Here is a 27,500-nt window from a genome sequence, read left to right as displayed (position 1 = left end):
GGATTCATATTAGTCGTTGCTTGGAGCTTACAGTTTACCGATCCTCAGATATCTAATCAAGGACGAGAGTCAGTAGCATTTCATTACAGCTATCAAAATGGATCAGTTACATCCTGTGAATTGCATCTCCAGCTTTTACACAGACATACAAGTATACACGCATGCGCGCATACATACATACATACATACATACATACATACATACATACATACGCACATACATACATACATACATACATACATACATACACGTACACACAGAAACATATGCATATATTTATAGTAACACAGAAGTACTTATTCATTTATAATATATAATGTATATATACATATACATAAACATTTGTATGAATGTGTATATATATATATATATATATATAAAGCACATATAGACAAACCTACAATTACATACATACAAACGCACGCATATGCATATATAAACATAGACATATGTATGAACGTATATTCTAATGTATGTTTATTTTTATGCGTCTATATATATATATATATATATATATATATATATATATTATACACACATACGCACACGCACACACACACACACACACACACGAACACACACACACATACATATATATATATATGTCGCTGTTTTACAAGCGTAAGAGTTTATATAATAAGATATTTGAACCATTCTATCTGCTTCATCTACATTCATGCGGATATATTGGCAAAGACTCAAGTGGTTGCCCCAGCATAGCAACTGCCTCTGGATAAAACCAACAAAATAATAAAAGAATTAGACGTGTTTCTGTATTTACATCATATGCCTGGTTTTTAAGATTCATGTATGAGGAGGTACTGACTACCATGTCAGGTTTAGTTTTGAGATACGTGGATGAACGAGTCTTTGGCAATTCTTTTGAAATTATCACGAATGAGACAAAGTTCCAACTGGACTGGTGTGAATAGATGTTAAATATCATAGAAGCGTGTTACAGTTGCGGCAGCTTGTTATCATACTGAGATGTTATCTCCGTAGAGAGCCAGAATAATGACAATGGAGAACCCGAATGTAAGTCCGGATATATGAAGACAATGGACTTTTAGTTCGTTCATTTTATGGCTAACTGATCGCATTTCTGGAATCTAAATAAGAAATAAAAAGTACATTTATTATTATGTTTTATCAAAATGTAGTGCTTTAACTCAGAGGTTTATATTCTTTTCTGCTCTAGGCACAAGGTCCGAAATTTGGGGGGAAGGAGCCAGTCGATTAGATCGACCCCAGTACGCAACTGGTACTCACGCAGATCATATGATCACAGCTGGAATGCTTTGATCATAGGTCTTCTCCGTCAGAGTTAACATATAGCTAAATAAAAACATTATTATATAACAGTTGTATATATATATATATATATATATATATATATATATATATATATATATATATATATATATATAATATAGGATAAATTCTTTCTAAGAATTTATCAAGTAGTCAGCGTGAAAAAAACCTCATAATGAAAAAATAACGAAAAAATTTCGTAATGAAAAAATTCATCGTTTCTTCATAGATATAATTAATTATATATAAAGGGCATTAACTGTGTATTAATGCCTCACGCTTCGAGGGACTAAATAAGTCAAAAACTACCAAAAATAAGCAACATATTTACCGAAAGCGAGGGAATGCAGCTTTCAAAATTTATCTCTTACCGTTTTCGGTAAATATGTTGCTTATTTTTGGTAGTTTTTGACTTATTTAGTCCCTCGAAGCGTGAGGCATTAATACACAGTTAATGCCCTTTATATATAATTAATTATATATATATATATACATATATATATATATATATATATATATATATATATATATATATATATATATATATATATATATATATATATACTTTAGAAGGTCTACATGAATCACGTACAGAAAGCAACAAGAAACAGTGATATGAAGCATCTCGTATTCAGTATTCAATACCTCATCGATATATCATCGGTTTCTTTCTAGTGAGATGTCGCTAAATGAAGATATTAATATAAATATACTCACAATGATACCTAGTGATATATACAGAAAGAGTCCTCCTGTGGCGGCAAATATCCACGTGCCAGTGGCTGTTTGTCCTCCAATCAGTATGCCAACGACCAGACCCAAAACACACGGCAGGGCAGCCAGAAAATTATACAGGAGAGCCTTCCTTATGCGAAGACCAGAACTCACCAAAATGGCGATATCAGCTGAAATATGGAAACAAAGATATATATGATATATATATATATATATATATATATAAATTATAATTGAGAGTATCTAAGATACCACTATGCTGGAGATGGCACCCAAAGCCTGACCCCAAAACCACATCACGTATTTATACAGCATAAGGTGAAAAGACAAATAGACAAATAAACTAGCAAATTACTGGATAATCCCAGACCCTGGGTTTCTGGCTCGGTATAAAAATATACTTTGCCTCTTCAGTGAGATAAACCAAGGTATAAATACAAATATATATATAAATACAACATAAGAATACTTAGATATACGCACGTATACATACATATATATGTACTTATATACACGACCAGTTCGAATGCCCGTCTAAACACCACGTGCTATATGGTCAAAATACCACCGTAGTGAATATAATGAAGAAAGTTTGGCTGCCATCTCTAACATGGTGGTATCTTGTAATTTTAATAATAATTATTACCTATAAGAGTGTTTTCGTGGTAATGGCGATTTGACGTCTATATTTAGCATATTAGGAGTCCACTTTGGTGGTCATTCCTCTTAATTTTGTATGTAATATAATTTTTAATCTTCGGATTTTTTAAATACGCTAAGCCACTGGTTTTAATTGATTAATATCAATTTCTACCCTCATTATTTAAGTTTATATATATATATATATATATATATATATATATATATATATATATATATATATATATATATATAGGGAAAATTCACAAAAAAAAACGAAACAGACGAAGACAGGTGGTGTAGAAAACAAACAGATGTATTAGTATAACGCTCGGGAATTGAAAAAGTCTTTAGCGTTTCGAGCATTGGCTCGTGTCTGGTCTTTTGATTGACTACCTGTGTATCATAGGGCTGGCCTGGTCAGAAGCTATAATACTACAACTTGTGCACCATAGGACTGCTTAAATTTATGGTATTCTGGAGGGGAGGCGTTAAGTGATGTAAGTTAAATAAAATGGCTCACTAACAGTCTTATATAAAAATTCATGGGAAATCAGAAGATGGCCGACAGATATATCAAAATATTCTTACCAAGTTCGTGTGGAAGTTCTTCGCAGATTATAGCTAAAGAAATACTAAAACCTGTCGTTATGTCTGTACTGAAGGCAGCACCCATGGAAACACCGTCTAAGAAATTATGAAGCATATCACCGATGAGTACCACCCAGCCAACGGTTCCTGGGGTATCTGAACGTGCCTCGTGCGTATGTCCATGTTTCTGGTCCGAGCTTACCATCGGATGATTCTGTACTTCCGCGTCTTTTGGTACTTCCTGTACAAAATAATCCGACATTGTTTTAGCGAAAATGAATTTACGACAATGACAACGGGAGATAGTGTGTAATAACCCGCAATAACATGGGAGATTGTGGGTAATAACCAACAAGTAGATAAAATATCGGGTAATAATCAACAATAACAATAAAATTAGAAAATTACTATTTTTAAATCTCACAACGAGAGATATTCAGCAACAGTATTTTGTAGTAAAGATTGTTTGCCAACATAACATGGCAGTTCTGGTTAAGGACGAATGTTGCTGTAATTTAGCCCCAGGAGACATCGTCTCCAGCTGGCTGTACGTCACGATCTGTGTCCTTATATTTTTTGAGCTGAGTGGGGGTGCTAGATTCCCTTGTTCGAAAATATAAGGACACAGATCGTGTCGTATAGATAGCTGGAGACGATGTCTCCTGGGGCTAAATTACAGCAACATTCGTCCAAATCCAGGACTGCCACGTTATGTTGGCAAACAATCTTTAGTACAATAATATTAAAAGTTGTTTGAAATTGGAAATTGCTAGTGGGCCAATAACAATGGATTTGTTTGTGGGTAGTAAACCACAATAACTTATTCTATCAGCCTCTCTTGCCGAAGAGAGTTACGGGGATGTAAACACACAAGCATCGGTTGTCAAGCGATGTTGGGGGGACAAACACAGACACACAAACATACATACACACACACACACACACACACACACATGCACACACACACACACACACACATATATATATATATATATATATATATATATATATATATATATATATACGACGGGCTTCTTTCAGTTTTCGTCTACCAAATCCACTCACAAGGCTTTGATCGACCCGAGGCTATAGTAGAAGACGCTTGTCCAAGGTGCCACGCAGTGGGACTGAACCCGGAACCATGTGGTTGGTAAGCAAGCTACTTACCAAACAGCCACTTTTTCTGAAGACGAAGTGCTTTGCAGTTGGAAATGTAATCGTATAATACTATTCTAGTTTGAATTTCCTTTCTAGATCTTTTAATAAAACAGTTTCGAAACAAAGTGACATAAATCACTTCAAATGATTTTGAGGTGAAATAATAAACTTGGCCTAAATTGAAGTGTCATGAGAGTTAAATTAGTGTAAGCACATGTTCATGTATTTTTCTGTTATTTCTGATATCACAGATAACCATGTCACACACCTGTTTTCACACTGAAGTGAATATTTTATCAGATAAATGTTTGTTTTTTGGGGGTTTATTTTTTCATTTGTATTCCACGTATTTCGTGTTGGTTGCCAGAGCATCCATATTTAACTATCGTTACTGAATATGCTCTACGTACGTGTGTGTCTGTGTGTGTGTGTGTGTGTGTGTCTCTGTGTGTGCTTGTAAGTGTATATGTACGTTTATATACTTTATTTGAATTTGGCAGAAGGAAAAGGATAGTCCTTATGACCGAAGTTAGTTGAAAGAAGGGAGAAATGTATCTTCAGATCGTAAATCTGACCGGGGTCCCTGTCACAATTCCTCTTCCCAAGGACCATGTTGTGCTGTTAAACTGGAGTGTCAGTTTAAGTCAAACTCTCAAAGAATGGACACCTAAGGGGTTTACTTCTACATAACTATTTTGCGCAGTTTATTTTATTTATCTGGTGGAACTCCCAGCTGTTCCATCATCATTCTGTAAGTTGCATGGTTGATGGTTAAGAAACTTACAGTGCAACCTTGTGGTTTCGTGTTCAGTCCCACCGCGGGTCACCTAGGGCAAATGTCTTAAGCAAAACACTTCATTTCACATTGCCTCAGTCCCCTCAGCTGTAAATGAGGTGCGAACTCTGGATGCACAACAGATATAGCTCTTACTGTAACCAACAGTAATGATCCCTATTGAGAAGAGGGTCAAACAAGGAAATACTTTCTCTCCAAACCTCTTTACCGCATGTCTAGAAATGGCCATCAAGATCGACTGGACAGGTAGCGTGAAAATCAATAATTTCATCTCAGAAACCTACTGCCTCAGGGATGACATAAGAGAAATGAAATATATATATATATATATATATATATATATATATATATATATATATACGACACTGGCTTCTTTCAGTTTTCGTCTACCAAATCCACCCACAAGGCCTCAATAGGCCGCCCGGCCTGAGGCTATAGTAGAAGTCACTTAGCCAAGGTGCTACGTAGTGGGACTGAACTTGGAACCATGCGGTCGGGAAGCAAGTTTCTTACCACACAGCCATCTGTAAGCTGTTTATATAGTACATTGTCACCATGCTGTCAAAACAGCTCGACTTTCAACAACCGAGATAACAAATAGGTTTCTGTAAGTACTAAAGCACGATAAATCACGTATTCACTCAAACATAGGTCATACAACGAGCGAACGAATACAAGCTTCCTCTGTGTATCGCTATTGTTGATTACGAAACATCAAACTACTCAGAGATGCGAACTCTGGATGCACAGCAGGTATAGCTCTGCTGTAACCAACAGTAATGATCCTTATTAAGAAGAGTGTCAAACAAGGAAATACTTTCTCTCCAAACCTCTTTACCGCATGTCTAGAAATGGCTAACAAGAGGACCGACTGGACAAGTGGCGTGAAAATCAATAGCACTGCCCTATCTGCGCTCTGATATTCAAGTGAGATGTGGGCTTCTACGAAGAGGACAGAATATCGATTGGCTATGATGCAAAGGGCCATAGAAAGAGCCATTCTGGGAATATCACTAAGGGAGCTCGTTCGAAATGAGATAATTCGAGAACGGAGCGGAGTGAACGATTGGAACGCAGCCTATCGAAAGCACAAGTTTCACTGGCCTGGATATGTCGTATGGTCGACAGACAACAGATGAACCCGTGCAGTGGCCAAGAAATCGGGAAAAGCGACTTGAAAGGCCTCCACGACCATGGGAAGGCTATTTGGTCAAACTATATGGGTCAAGATGGAAAAGAATGGCGCAATCAAGACAAAATTGGAAGCTCATTGTGGCCAGTGGTGTGTACCAGCATTTGATGGCCTGGTTGATATTGTGAAAATGTGACACTGTGATGTGTTTGCCCCTAGTATGCAGCTGGTACTTAATTTATTGACTCCGAAAGGATGAAAGGCAAAGTCGACCTTGGCGGAATTTGAACTCAGAACGTAACGGCAGACGAAATACCGCTAAGCATTTCGCCCGGCGAGCTAACGTTTCTGCCAGCTCACCGCCTTTAATGCATTATGTATTTGCTTCACCAGTTGTCGAACAGAGTGACGTAGTAACAGTGTTCTGGGCTCATAAAGCAGCGGCTCGTAGATCGAAACTGCGTTCTATGAAGAAATGGGTGCTAGTTTCTTTACATTTACAAATATATCTACAAGGGTAACTGCAAGTCATATTATGCAATAGAAATTTACACAGGGTCAGGTGGGGTACCAACTGACCAGGATATACCAAAGTCCAAGTAGCGACGGCAACAATAACAGGATTTTTCACTTCGTACACAGAAGTGAGACTATTTTCTTACCTTTCTTCGCTTAAAAAGACATTTCAGAATATTTCCACCACAGTTCAATAACAGAATAGTGAAGCTGACCACAGTAATTTTGGCCAAATACTCCACAGTGATGTCCATCTCAATTGACTGAAAAACATATTAAGGAATTATTGCTGTTTAGAATTTTGATTCAGTTTAGTTCAATGTTATTAAATACAAGAACAGCGACGAACATCTCGAGACAGGGTGTGTAGAGGGACTGGAGTTGCTGTGCACAGCTCGGTGTGTTATACAAGTGTTGGACAGGCAGATGGTTGTTATAAATTCAGTGGAAGTTTTCAGAAAAGTGAGGAAGGGAGGGGGGAGAAAGAAAGAAAGAAAGAAAGTGGGACAGACAGACAGATAGTATTACGTAGTCGACTACCAAGCTGAAAGGTCATCCAGTCCTGCGGACAGACGTTTTGAATAGCAAGGACTGAGTATAATTACTAGAGCTGGACGCCGGACGGGTTGGACACAAAGATGATAAGACGGAGTGAGGTGAGTAGAGAGGATATGAGCCTAACCAACTTCGAGGGGTTATTAGAATAGGGGTAGAAATGGTAGAGGTGGGAATTAGCATGGCAATGGGCCAGAGGCTAGAACGTGTCTCGAATGTCAATCAATCAATCAATCAATCAATCAATCAATCAGTTGGCGCTTTTCTGGTTGCGGTCTTGGATATCTGAGTTTGCAGCAGCACTCTCATTCCAGAGAGCAATGTTCTAGTGAAGACATGAAGCACAACCTAAAAATTAACATGAAATAAATGTGAGCGAAAAATCTTTGAGATCGGGAAGAGCTAATGGAGATATTCCGCTAAGGATGCTACATGTTTGAGGAAAGGCAATTTAAACATGTTAGAGCTGGAACAACAGCTGCAAATACGGTTCCTGTTGGTAGGTTCTTTCGAAATAAGGCTTCATTTATCACATGAAATCATACGCCCGTGCTTGCTCGCGATTATCACATGAAATCATGCCCGTGCTTGCTCGCGATTATATAGATATCTAAAATAGCGAAAGCATGGTCTATATTAACAAGCCGTCACTCGCCTGTAGAGTATGGCCTATACTTTGCCATACTCTACTATACTATACTGTGGGGAGTCGTGTGTGTGTGCGTGTGAAACATTTGGTAGAATAAACTTACGTGCGGAATTAGAATAATCATGGCTGTACCATAGAGACAACTGGCACCCATACCTACAAGGAACTGCAGACCTCTGGTGAAGTAAGGAGAGTCCATAAACGGTACCAAGATACTCCCGATCATGGAAACGGTACAGACCAGTAGGGAGAAACCAATTCCATACATCCATGCTGCCAGGGACAGAAATTAATACAAATCAGGGATTATCATTATTATTATTATTATATTTAAAAAAAGGATTGACGTAACTCTTCACGAAGGTAAATAGTCAAAACGAAGAGCGCGATTTTAGATGTTTTATTTTTTGAACAACATTTCGACAGAACGTCTGTCTTTCTCAAGTTCAAACCAAAAGGTGATTGAAAATTCAAAATTTCAGAAACCAAACGTAGACTATGAACGTGAGTAATCAGCGTCCATACGTTGATAGAATGACATCATCAGCTTTTGTCAGTTTTTTAATAAGCAGAAAGAAAGAAAGAAAAAGGAAGACGACAGAAAAAGAAAAGAAAAAGAGAGAAAGAAGAATATTCAATCAAACAGTTTTGTATAAATTTGATGATATTCTCCTGTCATCTTATTCATTCCTCCAGGGCGTGATGTCAATAACCCGCAAACATATTTCTCCTCATACATTCTGAGAAGTGAAAGTGGGGTACATTCAGGATATTTTTTGAGAATGTGCACTTTCAAATCTTCTTCAAAATTGCAGCCGCTTGAAACGAAATGTTCAGCAAGTTCTGTTGAACTACTGTTCTTGTGCCTGACGTCGAATCTGTGCCCATTAAACCTTTTGTTTAATTGTTCAGTTGTACAACCAACATAAATCAAGTTATGTTTCGTGCATTCTGCACCGTACACTAAATGGGAATCTTTGCAGGTTCCCCCTTCTGTATAAATCATAACATTTCTATTATGATTTTTGATGGTATTCACTTCACTCATGTTGTTGCACAATGAACAGGGCTTACCTCTCTTGCGGCTGTTCTTTAAGGTACAGCGTGTAGATACTCCAATGTTCGTTTTCTTGGAGTCAGATATAGAGGTCAATAATTCTTTTATGTTCTTATTCCGTCGAAAGGCTACAATGGGCGGCTGAGGAAATGTTTGTTTGAAACTGCGATATTTTTTCACCACATGTTGGTAACTTTCATGCAACACTTTTGAAATGCCAGCGAAACGTCGGTGCCAGTTAATCACTAAAGGAATTCTGTAATCTGTTGTATTTTGTTTGCTAAGATTAGGCATGTAGGTTTTACTATCTTTGCTAATCTTAGCTATTTCACTTGCTATTTCCTTTAAACGTGATTCACTGTAACCTCGTTTAACATAATGACATACAAAAGCATTTGCATGTTTCCAGTAATCCCCTATGTCAGTGCAAATCCGTTTTATCCTCAAAAATTGGGATTTCGGATTTGACCGAATAAGATGATGTGGATGATCGGAGCGGCGGTGGAGATATATGTGGGATGACGTTGGCTTGCAAAATAACTCTGTTATTATTCTGCCTCCAGAAAACTTGACTTTCGTGTCCAAAAATTCAACGCTAGTTTTTGAAAAACTAGACGTAAATTTTATATTGGACTTAAAGCCATAGTTTCTAGCAAAACAATCACAGAAATGCAAGAAGTCCATTAAACTATCCTGTGATCCTTCCCAGACAAAAAATACGTCGTCAATGAACCGTAACCAGAGTATTGGTTCATGACCATGAAGGGATTTGAATGTCTTCAGTAACTTTGTCTCAAAATTTGTCATAAAGACATTAGCGAAATTAACTGCCATGGGGGTACCCATGGCGCAACCCTTCGTCTGGTGGTAGAATCTTTGTCTAAACTGCATTGTGTTACTTTCTAACACAAACCTCAAAAATCTACAGAGCAAATTTGTTGGAACACTTTTATTTGACCGCTTCTCAAAGGCATCCATGCATGCTTCTACTCCTTCATTGTGGTCAATATTAGGATATAAGGAGGAAACATCCATGGTTACCAAAAAGCAGTTCTCAACACGGCCTCGGCGTTTAAAAAAATTATTGATTTTAGATACAAAATCAAAAGTGTCCCGAATATAGGAACTTGATCTTTTTGCGACGGGGAGTAGAAAGCCATCCAGCCATTCCGAAATTTTGGCCGTACAGCATTCATATCCGCTGCAAATTGGGCGCATTGGAGGAAATTTTTCGAACTTTTTGTGTATTTTAGGGAGACCATAAAATACAGGTGTTCTTCTTTCAGACCTTAAAATCCTAGATTCAGCCTTACTAACGAAATTGTTTTCCTCCATTTCCAAAATTATTTTGTCAAGTTCCTCTCTGTAATTTGGGTTTGGATCGACAGGTAATTCTTCATATGAAGTTTTGTCATTTAAAACTTCTTCACAAGCCGAAATATACTCACTTTTGTCCATAATGACGATAGCGCCTCCCTTATCCGCCATCTTAATAACAATAGAATTGTTATTAGCTAGACGTCGGAGTGCGTAACGCTGGGAATTTGTGAGGTTATTCCAGGATTTCTTTCCAGTTGTTTTAAGGCTTTCTCTAATGCTTGCCTGACAAGATTCAAGAAATTCTAGTAGTGCTTGTGAACGTCTCTCCCGAACTTTATCTGGATACCAATTGGGATTCTTTTCAATCCAATTATGCCAGATTCGATCATCATCATCCACAATAATATCCGATTTATTGGCTGTGATGGTTCTGTATGTATGTACTGGAAAGTTCCAAAGAATCGTAATATTTTCTCTCTCAGTTACAACCTCCGAGTGGTGCTTATACCACTGCTCTTGATACACACATATTTTCACTTTCAAAATGGAACGGAGTATAAATACCGTACACGACAAAATATTCCAAAAGTAAAAGGAGAAATGAACAGAAGGGAGAAAAAACAACATTCAAATAAGAGTTAGTAGATAAAGCATATTCCTAACAGTTTAACATGTACTTTTGAAAATAATGATAGTAAAAACAACAGTTATGATGTTATTATGCGGAATTGAGCAAATTCCAACAGAAGCAAAACAAATAGAATTTTGATGCATCACACTATTCCAAGAAAAAAATTAGTTGGAAATAAGAGAGAGCAAAAAGATTTATGCATATGTTTTGGAAAGACTGCTGTAGACTACTTCTATCCTCACAAGAACTAGAAACACTCCAAGACATCTCAAGAGAAGTCCTGAGAAAGGTTTGAGCAAGGCAATTAATTTCATGTTACTTCTGTCTACTCAGCTATAAATAAGTACTAGCCGGATGCTTATGCAGTCTCTCTCTATTTCTCTCTCTCTTTCTTATACATACAAACACACTCATTTTCTCTCTCTCTCTCTCTCTCTCTCTCTCTCTCTCTCTCTCTCTCTCTCTCTCTCTCTCTCTCTCTCCCTCTCTCTCCCTAGCTATCATGTCCTAGCTGTTCTGCTGCGTTAAGGGTATTCCGCTATGTTACAGTATCATCTGCTGCACTTTTAAAATCGAAGAGTCAACCAAACCATAGGCTAAAATCGTTAGACGTATCTCCAATAAATAGGGCTAAAACACGAGGAAATGTTGAAGATTGCAGAATGGGAGAATGGTTAAAGCAAGACTAATGAAGGGTGACATGCGATCGGAAGACATCAAAATTAATTTACAAGTTAGGATGATCCTTGAAAGCAAACTACAAAACTATACCAGAGCAGAACACACCTGAGGGCGTCGAGACAAAAGACATGAAATGGATGATACAAGGCAAAAAGTCTAGTTATTATGTTTGTCTCTTATTACGCTGAAGCTTGTAGAGGCGCAATGGCCCAGTGGTTAGGGCAGCGGACTCGTGGTCATAGGATCCGGTTTCGATTCCCAGACCGGGCGTTGTGAGTGTTTATTGAGCGAAAACACCTAAAAAGCTCCACGAGGCTCCGGCAGGGGATGGTGGCGAACCCTGCTGTACTCTTTCACCACAACTTTCTCTCACTCTTACTTCCTGTTTCTGTTGTGCCTGTAATTCAAAGGGGTCAGCCTTGTCACACTGTGTCACGCTGAATATCCCCAAGAACTACGTTAAGGGCACACATGTCTGTGGATTGCTCAGCCACTTGCACGTTAATTTCATGAGCAGGCTGTTTCCGTTGATCGGATCGACTGGAACCCTCGTCGTCGCAACCGACGGAGTGCCAGGAACAACGCTGAAGCTTAGAAATACGAGGTAAGAAAACCAAACATGAAATGAATAGAGACCAACCGAGACAGCAAAAAGAACGACGTTTAACTTGTTTTCTATCATCCTCATCAGTCATCCTTATCGAAACACTTTTGGTTGGTATATACAACAAGTGGCGAGGTCCCTCGTTGTTGCAAGTGATCATGAATTGGTGGGGTTTTGCCGCTGTTGTTTAGGTTGAAACAACCATGTTTACGTGGAAAAAATTCCAGATCTTATCATTTCTACAGAAGATAGTTATTGACAAGAAGGGTGACAGTTTTCGTCTCACACCTTTCTTCTATGAGAAAGCGTAACTAATATTTACACCTTGAAAATGAAATATAGCTTATTATTTTTAGAAAAAGACAAACACACAAAGTCCTCTCCCTTTCTCTCTCTCTCTCTCTCTCTCTCTCTCTCTCTCTCTCTCTCACACACACACACACATACGTATATATGTATAATTACTGGACTTACTTTGAAATGTGGTGGGTCCAATTTTATTCTTTGAGTCAGTATTTATGGCACATTGTTCGACTTGCAGACGATAAACAAGAGCAGGGAGTAGAGCTTCAAATTCTGTCTTTAGGAATGTCTGGTTTGGTCTTTTGGAAAAGAGTTTTAAAAAACTTTCCAGTGGTACACACTGCAATATATACATATATATATATATATATATATACATGCAGATAGATAGATAGATAGATAGATAGATAGATAGATAGATAGATAGATAGATAGATAGATAGACAGACAAATAAACAGACAAACAGACACATACATACATAAAAACATACATATATATATATATATATATATATATATCGTTTAAAGATTTTTGAACTAGGTATTGTGCTCATTGTGTGTGTGTGTGTGTGTGTGTGTGTGTGTGTGTGTGTGTGTGTGTGTGTGTGTGTGTGTGTGTGTGTGTGTGTGTGTGTGTGTGTGTGTGTGTGTGTGTAAATTCCAACTATATATTACACGCTCACACTGGTCGCACCACTTTAAATCGCTCCAGTACACCACAACGTTTGAACCTTTTGAACTTTTCTGAACTTGTTTTGTTTGTACTTTCTGCCTTTTCTTATTGTCGCTTCTTCTTACTCTGTTTTCTCTCAGTCCGTGCATTGCCTATCTGACCACCTCTGTCCGGCATTCGCCATGATTGATCGCTGGCCACTAAATTTTTTATTTTTTTATTTTCTCTCCCTGTTTATTTCTGTGTTCTTTTCTGTTGAAGAGTGTAGGCTCGAAACGTGAAAGACTTTCTCATTTCCCGAGCATTAAACTAATACATCTGTATGTTGTTTACATGCTCGTCTTTGTCTTTTGTTTTTTGTTTTTTTAATTCCAACTATATATATATATATATATATATATATATATATATATTGTGTATTTCTTCTATCTTAATGAATAAAAATTCTTCTGATAGAATAAATGGGTTAATAGAAACCAATGTAGCAAAGAACACAAAATAACTGTGGTTTAGTTCCTGTTTTTAAGGCAGGAACTCCTTGAAATTTTGGGTATTTGAGTATATTTAAGAATTTAAGGAATGGACAAAACGCATGTTATAATTGCATACTTTATTCCTACATATGTTTCAAAGGATTACAACCTGTATGCAATTATAACATGCGTTTTCTCCATTCCTTAAATCCTTATATATATATATATATATATATATATATATATATATATATATATATATATATATATATATATATATATACGACGGGCTTCTTTCAGTTTCCGTCTACCAAATCCACTCACAAGGCTTTGGTCGGCCCGAGGCTATAGTAGAAGACACTTGCCCAAGGTGCCACGCAGTGGGAATGAACCCGGAACCATGTGGTTGGTAAGCAAGCTACTTACCACACGGCCACTCCTCCACATCTATAATTTTATTAAATAGTTATTTACAACATTCTTTCAGGGATCTACACACGTTTCATCTGCATCAGCTGCACACTGTTAGGTGCGCATTTTGGTGTTATTGTCGATACAGTTTCTTCAGGGTCAATTATATACTGCTATTCGAAGTTAAGCTGAAGAAATCAGGAAGCTGAATGAATAGTGTTTTTAGGATGTGTGGTGTTAATATAAATAGTTGTATCATTCTTGATCCAAAGTTCACCTCGGCTTGTTTGGTATGTGGAGTTAAGTATAGTCTTAAGTGTAGGTCAAGGTTAGAGGCTTGTGCAGGTTCATTAGTATTACTATTATCATAAATCTTACCATTCTACTCATTTGAAAGAGAATTGTTATTTTTAGAGGTATGCATTCAAATTTGGGTTATTATTTGTTTTTCTTTTCACAATGTCATCCTAGTAATCTCTTTTACTCTTTACTCTTTTACTTGTTTCAGTCATTTGACTGCGGTCATGCTGGAGCACCGCCTTTAGTCGAGTAAATCGACCCCAGGACTTATTCTTTGGAAGCCTAGTAATTATTGTATCGATCACTTTTGCCGAACCGCTAAGTTACGGGGACGTAAACACACCGGCATCGGTTGTCAAGCGATGTTGGGGGAAGGGGACAAACACAGACACAAACATATAAACACACACACACACATATATACATATATACATATATACGACGGGCTTCTTTCAGTTTCCGGCCCGAGGCTATAGTAGAAGACACTTTCCCAAGATACCACGCAGTGGGACTGAACCCGGAACCATGTGGTTTGTAAGCAAACTACTTACCACACAGCCACTCCTGCGCCTAATCTATCATTTTCTTGCTTACTATGTATAATGCGTTTATTTGAATTTATTAAACGTACATTTATTCGCATGAATGCAACTTAAACTATTTCCTGCCTAGAGCTTATCAGATTACATTTTGAAATGAAAATTTGGTATGTTTCCTCAACACAAAGTTACACCGTTTATTCCCTCTACTATACGGTTTAGTCCTACTAATTATATCCCAGCCAATTGAGTACATTTTATTATTATCCAGCAACCAAATTGATTTACTTAAACTCATATTGTATTTCTTATTTTTGTCTCTAAATGAATGTTCGTGGTTAGCTATGTTACGTTTTATAAAACATGAACTAACACCTATATAGAAATATTCTACGCCTTCTGATATGACTTTACACTTGCAAACCACATTTTAAATTTTACATTGTGATTTTAACGGATATGATTTGCTTTTTGCGTAAGCACAGCTGGTAACTCTTCTAATTCTGTTCTTACCTTGTATATTGGTTTGATCACTTGTGTTTTCTAATTAATTACGCCTATGTTCCAGGTTGTTTTTAGTATTCTTATTGTTGATATTACAAGTACTGCACTTTCTGGCGTTCTTGACTTCGCTTTCTTGTCTAGCATTTGAGTTAGTAGCGGTTGCTTCCCTTGTGTTAGTTCCTTTGTTGTAGCTATTTCTCTGGTCACCAGCTCTATCAATAAGGCTGATCTCATTACTGTTTATTCCTAAGTCGCTATTTCTGTTCTGGTTAATATTAATAGTATTCTCATAAAAACAATCAAGAATCTGCAAGCGTTATTGTCGGGCCCCTAGTATCATTAATAATATCTGATACAAGTTATCGCCCCTTGTATCGTCCGAGTGCCCGTTTTCCGTGTTTTATTTTTTAGTATAAAATATCTAAAAATAGATGAATCTTCCTATTTTTTTGCATACTTCATTTATTTTAGATATATTTCCCATATTCATAATTTATTTTCTAGAGATTAGGCGTCATTTTCTTGGAGAGGTACGCTTCTAAAGAAGCGCCGAAAATTGTACGCGTACCGTTACATAGACATAGTGGGTTAAAATCCTAGACGAATTGAGAATAATCTATTTATGTTGGGGGCGCGGAATTTCGAGTAAAAAATTATAAGAAAATGCGTCCTAATTCAAACAGAGCACATGTCAAATTTGGTGAAATTCGCTTGAAAATTGTAGACAACTTGCCTTTTAATATATGATATATATATATATATATATATATATATATATATATATATATATATATATATATATGTGTGTGTGTGTGTGTGTGTGTGTGTGTGTGTGTGTGTGTGTGTGTGTGTGTGTGTCTGTGTGTGTGTGTGTGTCTGTGTGTCTGTATATATATATATATATATATATATATATATATATATATATATACATATATATATATATATATATGTATGTATATATATTTATATGTATGTATATATATTTATATATAAATATATATACATACATATCTATATATATACATATATATATATGTATGTATATATATTTATATGTATGTATATATATTTATATATAAATATATATACATATATATATATATATATATATATATATATATATATATATATATATACATATATATATGTATATATATTTATATATATATATAATATATATATATATACACACATCTATATATAAATATATATACATGTATATATAAATATATATATATACATATATATATATATATATATATATATATATATATATATATATATACATACATATATATACATGTGTGTATATATATACATTTATACTTTCACATATATGTGTGTGTGTGTGTATGTATGTATACATATATATATATACATTTATATACATTTATACTTTCATATATATATGTGTGTGTGTGTGTGTGTGTGTGCATATTAATGTATTCATTTATCTATGTGTAGAGGAGTTAATACCTATTCCCTTCCATACCAACGTTTAAAGTCCCTCCCTCTTCTCGGATTGATGAGATTGATGCTGCTAATACGCAGTCTAAACATCTGGAGGTCAAAATATTGGTCCCGGTCTCAAATTTCGAAAATTTCTGTCAATCAGAATCCGGCTGAACTTTTGGTCGTGATAAAATATACGACCATCCTATCTTTATTCGGACAGAATACGCTTCAGAGAATATAATTCATTGTAACCTTTTCGTAATATTGTAAAGTGTAGGTTGAAAGGGTTTGGCTGCTGTCATTAATGATAACATTCTTGGACCAGCTAACACTTACAAGATCATTCGTTTTGATCAGATATTGCTGTTGGCACTCCATCGCTTACGACGTCGAGGGTTCCAGTTGATCCGATCAACGGAACAGCCTGCTCGTGAAATTAACGTGCAAGTGGCTGAGCACTCCACAGACACGTGTACCCTTAACGTAGTTCTCGGGGTTATTCAGCGTGATACAGTGTGACAAGGCTAACCCTTTGAATTACAGGCACAACACAAACAGAAAGTAAGAGTGAGAGAAAGTTTGAGTGGAAGAGTACAGCAGGGTTCGCCACTATCCCCTGCCGGAGCCTCGTGGAGCTTTTAGGTGTTTTCGCTCAATAAACACTCACAACGCCCGGTCTGGGAATCGAAACCGCGATCCTATGACCGCGAGTCCGCAGCCCTAACCACTGGGCCATTGCGCCTCCCAACACAACTATAACAAAGAGAGAAACTAACCAGCAAAGCAAGTGGGCACGTGACGGGTGAAATTGATACAGCTAATACCCAGCCTGAATATCTAAAAGTCAAAATATTGGTCACAGTTTCAAATTTCAAGAATTTCGGTAAATCTGAAAAAGAAGTGAACTTTTGACTACGATATAATCACAGCTAAATTCCGCTCTGTAAACAACCATAACCTGTTTTTCTCTGACATTAACTTGCAACTAACAATTTCTTTGATCACTGGAGGAACTGTACACTTAAGGGCGGTTTAGTTGTGTTATTATTTGAACGTGGGTCAGTTTTGTTTGAATAGGTCTATGATTAAATATTCCAACTGTGACCATTAAGTCTTTTAATATATCCAGAACTTTATACTCGAATGTGTCCAGTTTTGTTTCTCTTTTTTTTTTTTTTTGAAGATGACTGTATGTAATATGATGTTGTTACTATTTCTAGCTACCTGGGGGTAGTGTTTTTTCGTTTATTTTGGCTTTGACAGGTGTCTTAGGAGCTAAAATAATATATAGTATTTAAATTTTCTTCATATGTGAATTATTTTGGAAATTATGATAAATTTTTCGAAAAGTCCCAAATGGGGATCGCTGAAAAAAAGCATATTTATCCTTTTTTATTCAATTGCAATAATAATAATAAACATTTTAGTTTTTGGGCTGTTTTTTTTTGTTTTTTTTTTGAAACTATAGTATCAAATGCGGATGTGTATGAAATATCAATAAAAGTTATAGATGTGAAATGCAAAATAAAAAAAAACCTTTTCAAGGCAGTCGTGGTGGTGGTGGTTATTGTTTACTCCCAGGTTTTCTAGTTTCTTTGGAGGATTTTGTGAATCAAGCTAAATAAGAGATACCTAGCACTTGGCTCAAACTTTCTACATTTCTTGGAGAACAGGGGAGAATATAATAATCCTTACGACTCTCTTCACAAAACAACGTAGCCGATTCTATGAAACAGGGGACTAAATATCAACTTCAGTACTTTTCATCGATTCCGGAAAGATGAAAGGCTAAGTTAACCTTAAGAAACTTAGCATTTCATCGATACAGTTTCTGTCTACACAAACTAAATCTAGTCACCTTAGACTCTCTCTCTCTCTCTCTCTCTCTCTCTCTCTCTCTCTCTCTCTCTCTCTTCCCCCTCTCTCCCTTCCCCCTCTCTCCTTTCCCCCTCTCTCCCCTCCCCCTCCCTCCCTCTCTCTCTGTGTATTTTATCTGAAGCCAAATTCAGAACAAAAGTAGTTTCAGACAAACAAGGTTAATTGAAAAAATGCTATTAATGATTTCTTTAATTACAATGACGTATGATAAAATGGTTTATACTAGTGACAGCCTCACACCATCTCTTCTCCAACACAATGAAATTAAGAGGGCGAAAAGGACGCGAGTGAGCTGTTACAAGGGACTTAACGACAGGGTCCACAGTTTCTGTTTGGCAACCAGAAGTGAATCTGATGAAATAGTATGAAATACTGTTGCAGAATTTCCAGGATTATTTTCATTTATATATTACAGCCACGACATCAAGAATATTCACAGGGTTTTGATAATGAGTGGAAAGTTACTTCCACACACACTGCGATTCTGTTGGTAATACTTGGCCTAATTAATGTACACACACACACACAAACGCGTTTTTGGTATTTACTCTTTACCTTTTACCCTGAAGATGTGTAAGGTAATTTTCTTATTTAACTTGAATTTGACAGTTAAATATAACCTTATACAGAAATGTTGACATAGGAATAAACTTCAATAATAATGGATATTAGCGTCAAAACTCTCATTTAAATTTTTGATATATAACCAAGGAGATCGATCCATAAGGAGTCTACTATAGACCTTTCGGGAGAAATCTCTTGCTAACTTGGTAGCGATTACATGTCTATCTCATCAACACATTGTGGAGATATCATGATATGAACAAATATATATATATATATATATATATATATATATATATATATGTATGTATGTATGTATATGTATCTATAAACAATATGGTGGTATAAATATGCATGTATTTTTTTTTAAATAGCAATGATTCTGTCAAGAAGTTTGTGATACTTTACAAGGTAGATCCAAAACTGAAAATCCTCGGGTATGTTATCACATCTGACTGTTACGAGGACGAAGCTAATCACAGAAATTCTGATGGATAAGAGACGCGTGCAAAATTCGGGCTGCGGTACCGAACGCAAAACCTCGCTGTCTTAAGCCCTTTATTTCTTTCTTTCTTATATTTTACATCAGACTTCAAATAATCCTTTCTATTATGGGTACAAGGCATAAAATCTTAGGGAAGGGTCTCAATCGATTCAACTGGTGCTTAATCTATCTAAAGAAGGACGAAACGTCGCTAAGGATTTTGTCTGGCGTGCTAACTATTCATCCATTTTCCCACCTTATTATCAGACTAAATAATGATTTCAAATTTTGGTACAATGCCAGCAGCTTCGACTGGTACCTATTTTATCGATCCCGAAAGGGATGAAAAGGAAAGTCGACCTCGGTGGAATTTGAACTCAGAACGGAAAGACGGACGAAATGTTGCTAAGTGTTTTGCCTAGTGCGCTAACGATTCTGCCAGTTCGCCAACTATCGGACTTTACATAACGGTTTCAAATTTTTCCACAAGGGTAGCCATTTTGAGGGCGGGGATGAGTCGATTACATCGATCGACCCCAGTGTTTCACTAGTATTTAATGTATCGACCCCGAAAGGATGAAAGGGAAAGTCGACCTCGGCAGAATTCGAACTCAGAACGAAGTGGCAGACAAAATACCTATTTCGTTATTGCCCACAAGGGGCTAAACATAGAGGGAACAAACAAGAACAGACGAACGGATTAAGTCGATTACATCGACCCCAGTGCGTAACTGGTACTTAATTTATCGACCCCGAAAGGATGAAAGGCAAAGTCGACCTCGGCGGAATTTGAACTCAGAACGTAACGGCAGACGAAATACCGCTAAGCATTTCGCCCGGCGTGCTAACGATTCTGCCAGCTCGCCGCCTATCAGATTTTACATAATGACCACTGACACGTAACCCACATGCTAGAAACATGTAGGTAAGACGTGACCCCATTTCAATTTTACAGTGATTTATGTAATGCGAGAATTTTTTTTGGCGGTGGGGTAGGGGTGAGTAGGGCAAGGTGTTTTTTGTTTTTTGTTGCGCTTTTGGTTCTTGTCGCTTTTTTTTGGTGGCGGGGTTCCCAGTGTGAATGTAAAAATAAACATAGATAAAGAATGTAAAAAATTAAAAAATACAAAAATAAAAAACCTACTTCTTCTGCAGCACACAATTTCTCCGATTGTTCACAGACGGATTTACTAGTCGTCACGGGTTTCTTTTCGGGATTTTCTGAATGTTTGCTTGTATCACTGTGACCTGCCGAGACTGCTAAACTTCCTTGGCTCGACCTTTGAATGTTCTGCAGCAATTCCTTAATCCCATTTATGGTGAATATATTTCCAGTTGTGGTATATTTCGTTGTAAGGGCATCCAAAAAATCTGAAGTCTCCTCGTGGGCCGCAGTATCGACGATGTCATTTCCAAATGTTCGTTTTGACGATAAACAAAATACAACGAGAATAGAAAGTGTTAAAACATTCTGTCGCTGTGAAGTTACCATTTTGGCCAAAGTCACCATTTTTATCGTCGTCTTTTCGCTGCTTATTTTCCGTGTTTGCTTTTTACATCAGCTGCAGAGAGACAGAAACAGACAGATGAACACATAGATGTATAGCTGAAATGGGGGTGAGGGTTAATATATATACATACATATATATATATATATATATATATATATATATATATATATATATATATATATATATATATATATATATGTGTGTGTGTGTGTGTGTGTGTGTGTGTGTGTGTGTGTGTGTGTGTGTGTGTGTGTGAGAAAGTTGGTATATATATATATATTTAAAAGAAATTTACGTATATAATTAAATAAATGTATGTCTATATAATTATGATATATATGCGCATGTCTGTGTATGTACACCCAAATATATATGTGTGTGAGTGTAAATAAGTATATGTATGTACTTATATAATGTATGTGTGTATAAACAACACAGTGGTATAAATATGCGTATATTTAAAAAAAAAAAAAAGATACCAGTGATTCTGTTATTAAAAAAATTGTGATACTTTACAATGTAAATCTAAAACTGAAAATCCTCAGATAGGTTATCACGTCTGACTGTTACGATAGCAAAACTAATGACAGCGATTCTGATGGGAAAAAGACGCGTGCAAAATTCGCGCTGAGGTACCGAACGCAAAACCTTGCTGACTTAAGCCTTACCTCCACCCTCACTTTCTTTTTAACTTTTTATATATATATATATATATATATATATATATATATATATATATATATATATATATATATATATATATATATATATATATACACACACACACACAGATAGATAGGTTTATTTATTAGCCACACAGGGCTCAACACAGAGGGGACAAAATACAGATGTAGAGTTTTTTTTCTTTTCGAGGGGGGGGGGGCGAAAACAAAGCAGAAAAAAACAAAACAAAAGTGGGGACAACGATGAAAAAAAAAACATCGCAAAATGTTTGGGGTATTTACAAAAAATACGAAATAATACAGAAAATTCCCAATAAATGGGGAGGTTTTCCGTGGAAAGAAAAACCTACGAAAAGACCACGGTAACCTCGGTCCTTAGTGTCACAGTTTGTTAAATAAAATTTCTTTTATTTATGCAAGAAACGTAAGTAACTCTGTTTACAAAATTTTGAAACGTTTTATAGAATCATGGTCAAGGTGGCTTCGTCATTTATACGTGCCATTCTTGCTACATGTATCCATCTTTTTTCGAAACACACACACACAGATAGATAGATAGATAGATAGATAGATAGATAGATGGATAGATAGATAGATAGATGGATAGATAGATAGACAGACAGATAGGTGAGTGGCATAGGAGTGGATGTGTGGTAAGATGCTTGCTTCCAAACAACACGGTTCTGGGTTCAGTCCCACTGCGTGGCACCGTAGGCAAATGTCTTCTCGTATAGTCTCAGGCCAACTAAAGCGTTGTGAGTGTATTTGGTAGACGGAAACTGAAAGAAGCTCGTCGTGTGTGTGTGTGTGTGTGTGTGTGTGTGTGTGTGTGTGTGTGTGTGTGTGTGTGTGTGTGTGTGTGTGTTCACGTCCCCATAACAAAGCGGTTCCGCAAAGGAGACCGATAGAATAAGTACTAGGCTTACAAAGAATAAGTCTTTGGTTCTATTTCTTCGACTAAAACCCTTTAAGGTGACGCTCCAGCATGGCCGCAGTCAAATGACTGAAACATATAAAAGAATAAAAGAATATATATATATAGGCGTAGGAGTGGCTGTGCGGTAAGAAGCTTGCTTACCATCCACATGGTTCCTTGACGTAGTTCTCGGGGATATTCAGCGTGACACAGTCTGACAAGGCTGACCCCTTTGAAATACAGGTACAACAGAAACAGGAAGTAAGAGTGAGAGAAAGTTGTGGTGAAAGAGTACAGCAGGGTTCGCCACCATCCCCTGCCGGAGCCTCGTGGAGCTTTAGGTGTTTTCGCTCAATAAACACTCACAACGCCCGGTCTGGGAATCGAAACCGCGATCCTACGACCGCGAGTCCGCTGCCCTAACCACTGGGCCATTGCGCCTCCCTCGGTGACTGTATTAACCCGTTGAATCCGCGATTATGCCTTAGCTCGGGAAGGCTGAAATAATTATGCTTTTGCCAATCAGTGAACGGCAAACATAAAATCACGTGACCACTCGCTTTCTGCGACTCCCGAACGAAACTGCGCCCGCTCAAGGGTACTCGTGGATTCAAAGAGTTAAACTATGACAGATGTTGGGGAAATAGCCGGGAAATTATATTAAACATCTCTAAAATATCTCTAGAGAAATGTGGCGAGCTGGCAGAATTGTTAACACGCCGGACAAAATGCTTAGCAGCGTTTCGTCCGAACTTATCTGTTGGGTTCAAATTCCGCCGAGGTCGACTTAGCCTTTCATCCTTTAGAAGTCGATAAAATAAGTACCAGTTTAACATTGAGGCCGACTTAATCGACTTAGCCCACTTCCCTGAAATTGCTGGCCTTGTGCCAGAATTTGAAACCAATATATCACTGTAGAAATTATCATTAGTATATCACAATAGAAGTTAGTTCAAATATTAGTTTCGAATTTTAGCACTAGGCCTGCAATTTTAGGGGAGGTGTAAGTCAATTACATCGATCCCAGTATTCTACTTTATTCTATTGACCTCGAAAAAAATGAAAGGCTGAGTCAACCTCAGCAGAATTTGAACTCAGAACGTAAGGGAAGACGAAATACAGTTAAGCATTTTGCCCGACGAGCTAACGATTCTGCCATCTCGACTCCTTGAAGTAATTTTCAAATATCACTAATATATCACTATATAGAACTGGGACTCCGTCGGTTTACGACGACGAGTGTTCCCGTTGATTCGATCAATGGAACAGCCTGCTCGTGAAACTAACGTGCAAGTAGCCGAGTACTCCACAGACACGTGTACCTTTAATGTAGTTCTCGAGGAGATTCAGCGTGACTCAGAATGGGACAAGGCTGGTCCTTTGAAATACACGTGCCACTCATTTTTGTCAACCAAATTCCTAAGCCACGCGCCTTCACGATTGCTATAGGGGTGATCATAAACATTAGTAATATCCTCAATTATTGCTGGATTTGGTAAGGCAGATATTCAGGTTATGCGTGCAATTAATTAAACCCTTTCTAGGTACAATCTCATGGTCATACGTGATCAAAAAGGGTCTTTACCTTTTTTACTTAGATAAGGAAAACAAAACTAAGCAGGAAAATTCCATTCTCTGCGAAATTAATTCCTACTTTCTGAATTCAAATTTCGCCGAGGTCGACTTTACCTTTCATCCTTTCGGGGTCGATTAAATAAGTACCAGAGAGACACTGGGATCGATGTAGTCGGCTTAATCCCTTCCCCCAACTTTCAGGCCTTGTGCTTCCAGTAGAAAGGATTTTGATATTCATTCAAATAAATCGATGATATCCCATGGAGAGCTGTATCTTAATTGTTTAGCATTCAAATTACTCTGTCAAATGTCATGTTTATTCATGCCCATTGTATGAATAAACATGACGTTTGCGATAAGTCATGTATTATCTTGGAGCTTCGAGATAGCGACGATGTTTTTATTACCTTCGCTAGGGCGGAGGTATTGTTTTCAGTCGTGTTTGTTTATTTGTTTGTTTGGTCCGTGGACAAGATATCTCAAGAACCGCAGGACGGATTCGGATGAAACTTTCAAGGATGTTTGGCCTTGTGACTGGCACGAACTGGTTAGATTTGGGTATCGATCCGGTACCGGACAAGGATTCTGGATTATTTTTCCGGCTTTTTTTACTTAATCTTTGAGAGCGGTCGGGTTCCTTTTTAGTATTCTCGTTTATTTCAGGTATTCTCATTTTAAAAATCATCTCCGACTAATCGTTGAGAGAACGTTGGCGTTGCCTTGGCGGAGGTTTGTGCTCTCCGAGTGCTCTTGTTTAGTTTTAAAATGACATTCTAAAGTAGGTGTGAAGAGACAGTTCTGGCTGACTTGAACGTAAAGCAAGCAGAATATTTAAACTGGATATAGCCGGCTTAAATGCTATAGGGTTAAACTTGTGTGGTCCCTGTTCCCCCTTTCTTACCTTCTCTCTCTTTCTCCCTCTCCTTATTTCACCTTTCTCGGTTAAATACCGCCACCTCTGCTTATAATAATCCTTCTGCTAAAGGCAGATCAGTCGATTACACCGATCCTGGTACTCAACTGTTACTTATTTTATCGACCCCGAAAGGATGAAAAGCAAAGTCGACCCTGCGCAGAATTTGAACTCAGAACATAAAAACAGACAAAACGCCGCTAAGGATTTCGCCCGGCGTGCTAACGATTCTGCCAGCACGCCGCCTTACACCTCTGCTTATAATAATAGTCCTTTCTATTAAAGGCAGAAAGCTTGAAATTTTGGGGGAGGGAGGCGGGTAGTCGATTAAATCGACCCCAGTATTCTGCTGGTATTATTTCATCGACCCCGAAAGGATGAAAGGCAAAGCAGAATTTGAATCCAGAACGTGAAGACGGACGAAATACCGTTCTTTTCTATTATAGGCACAAGGCCTGAAATTTGGAGGATGGGAATAGTCGATTACATCGACCCCAGTACTCAACTGATACTTAACTTATCGACCCCGAAAGGATGAAAGGCAAAGTCGACCTCGGCGGAACTTGAACTCAGAACGTAGCGACGCTAAGCATTTCATCCAGCGCGCTAGCGAGTCTGCCAGCTCGCCGCCCTATACCTCTGCTTATAATAATGATTTGCACTACTTCACGGTACCTGTATTTTCGGCGGGGGCGGGGGGCATTTTTCTGTTTGTTTGGGTTTTTTTTTATTACAATCAAATCAACTGCTGCTAATAACATACAACTTGTTGCTCATAGATGGAGGTTGATGATAACTAAATACAAGCCAATTACTATTCCGTATAAATTTAGGATGGTTGCAACTTTTTGATTAGGGAAAGACGAGTTAATAATTTATGGAGTGGAAACAGAACTAAAGTCAACTAAGGATTACTTATTTAGTTATTTATTTATTTGTTCATTTGGAACAACGGTCTCATCGACTGCAGATTTCCAGCGGCCACTGGTTCACTGTATTTCTAATGGTAACAGGGAAAAGACTGTGCTAGACTTGTTTTTGTTTTGTTTTTGTTTTTGCTTCGTTTTCTCGCTTTTCTTGCAGATGTTTATATCCCAGGAAGATATACATCGTATACTTGTGTACATACATATACACATGCATTTGTATATATCTATATTTATATATTGGGTCATCCCATAAACAATGCGGTTTTTTTATACTTTTTTTTATTTATCAAAATTAAGATAAACAAAGTTCTTTTTTAATCTAAAATATACTCTCCTTCATTTCCTACAATGCTCTTCCATCTATCTGGTAGACTTGCAAGGCCCCTCTTCCAAAATACACTTGTCTGTGACGAAAAATACTCCTCTAGTATCGTTCTGTGACCTTGTCAACAGAATTCATATTCTTTCCGTCCAAATGATTTTGAAAACTGCGGAATAGATGATCATCAGATGGGGGCAATGTCCGGCGAATATGGTGGGTGGGGGAATCGTTTCCCATTCAAACTGCTCCAGCCTTTGGAATGTCATCCTCGCTGTATGTGGCCGAGCATTATCCTGATGGAAGAACACCTTTCGTCTTCAAACCAAAGATGGTCGTTTTTCTCCTAGTACTGACTTAAGCCGCTCAAGCTGCTCCGCAGTAGATCTCCTTTGTTATCGTTTGGTTTGGGTTTCAAAGTTCAAAGTAGACTAAGCATTTCGTATTCCACCAAACAAATAACAACACCTTACGTGGGTGAAGACTTTCTTTAACCTTCTTTTGTAAAATAAAACTTTATTTTATGGTTTATTATCGTTTACATTTTGAATTACATATATATACATAGGGGAACCAAAATCTTTAAAGTGCTTAGGGCTTCTCTGGGTCCTAATCCGGCCCTGGTGTTACCATTCCCCATAGATTCTTTTAAAGTAATCGCCTCCCGTAATATTGGTTTCAAAATTTGGCA

General features: G+C 37.3%; 1 protein-coding gene across 4 annotated transcripts in view; it reads right to left on the bottom strand.

Annotated features, from left to right (window-relative positions):
- Positions 1 to 27,500, bottom strand: part of LOC106881017 (metal cation symporter ZIP8) — a 33,675-nt gene that overhangs the window by 116 nt on the left and 6,059 nt on the right. For 2 of the 4 annotated variants that reach the window (XM_089340764.1, XM_089340763.1), the window contains exons 2-8: positions 21,108 to 21,525; positions 12,851 to 13,019; positions 8,187 to 8,356; positions 7,026 to 7,142; positions 3,278 to 3,518; positions 2,030 to 2,217; positions 1 to 1,110 (exon numbers count right to left, since the gene is read on the bottom strand). The exon at positions 1 to 1,110 is cut by the window's left edge and continues 116 nt beyond it. In XM_089340764.1, the coding sequence (XP_089196890.1) occupies positions 979 to 1,110; positions 2,030 to 2,217; positions 3,278 to 3,518; positions 7,026 to 7,142; positions 8,187 to 8,356; positions 12,851 to 13,019; positions 21,108 to 21,473 (1,383 nt within the window). In that variant the 5' untranslated portion in view covers positions 21,474 to 21,525 and the 3' untranslated portion in view covers positions 1 to 978. Of the gene's footprint in view, positions 1,111 to 2,029; positions 2,218 to 3,277; positions 3,519 to 7,025; positions 7,143 to 8,186; positions 8,357 to 12,850; positions 13,020 to 21,107; positions 21,526 to 21,953; positions 22,089 to 27,500 lie in introns of those variants that run through there. The other 2 variants (XM_089340762.1, XM_089340765.1) reach the window with 2 other exon arrangements.

Source organism: Octopus bimaculoides, chromosome 24, assembly GCF_046866305.1.
Source record: "Octopus bimaculoides isolate indiv1 chromosome 24, ASM4686630v1, whole genome shotgun sequence".
Classification (NCBI taxonomy): Eukaryota; Metazoa; Mollusca; class Cephalopoda; order Octopoda; family Octopodidae; genus Octopus; species Octopus bimaculoides.
This window is presented reverse-complemented; position numbering and strand designations above follow the sequence as displayed.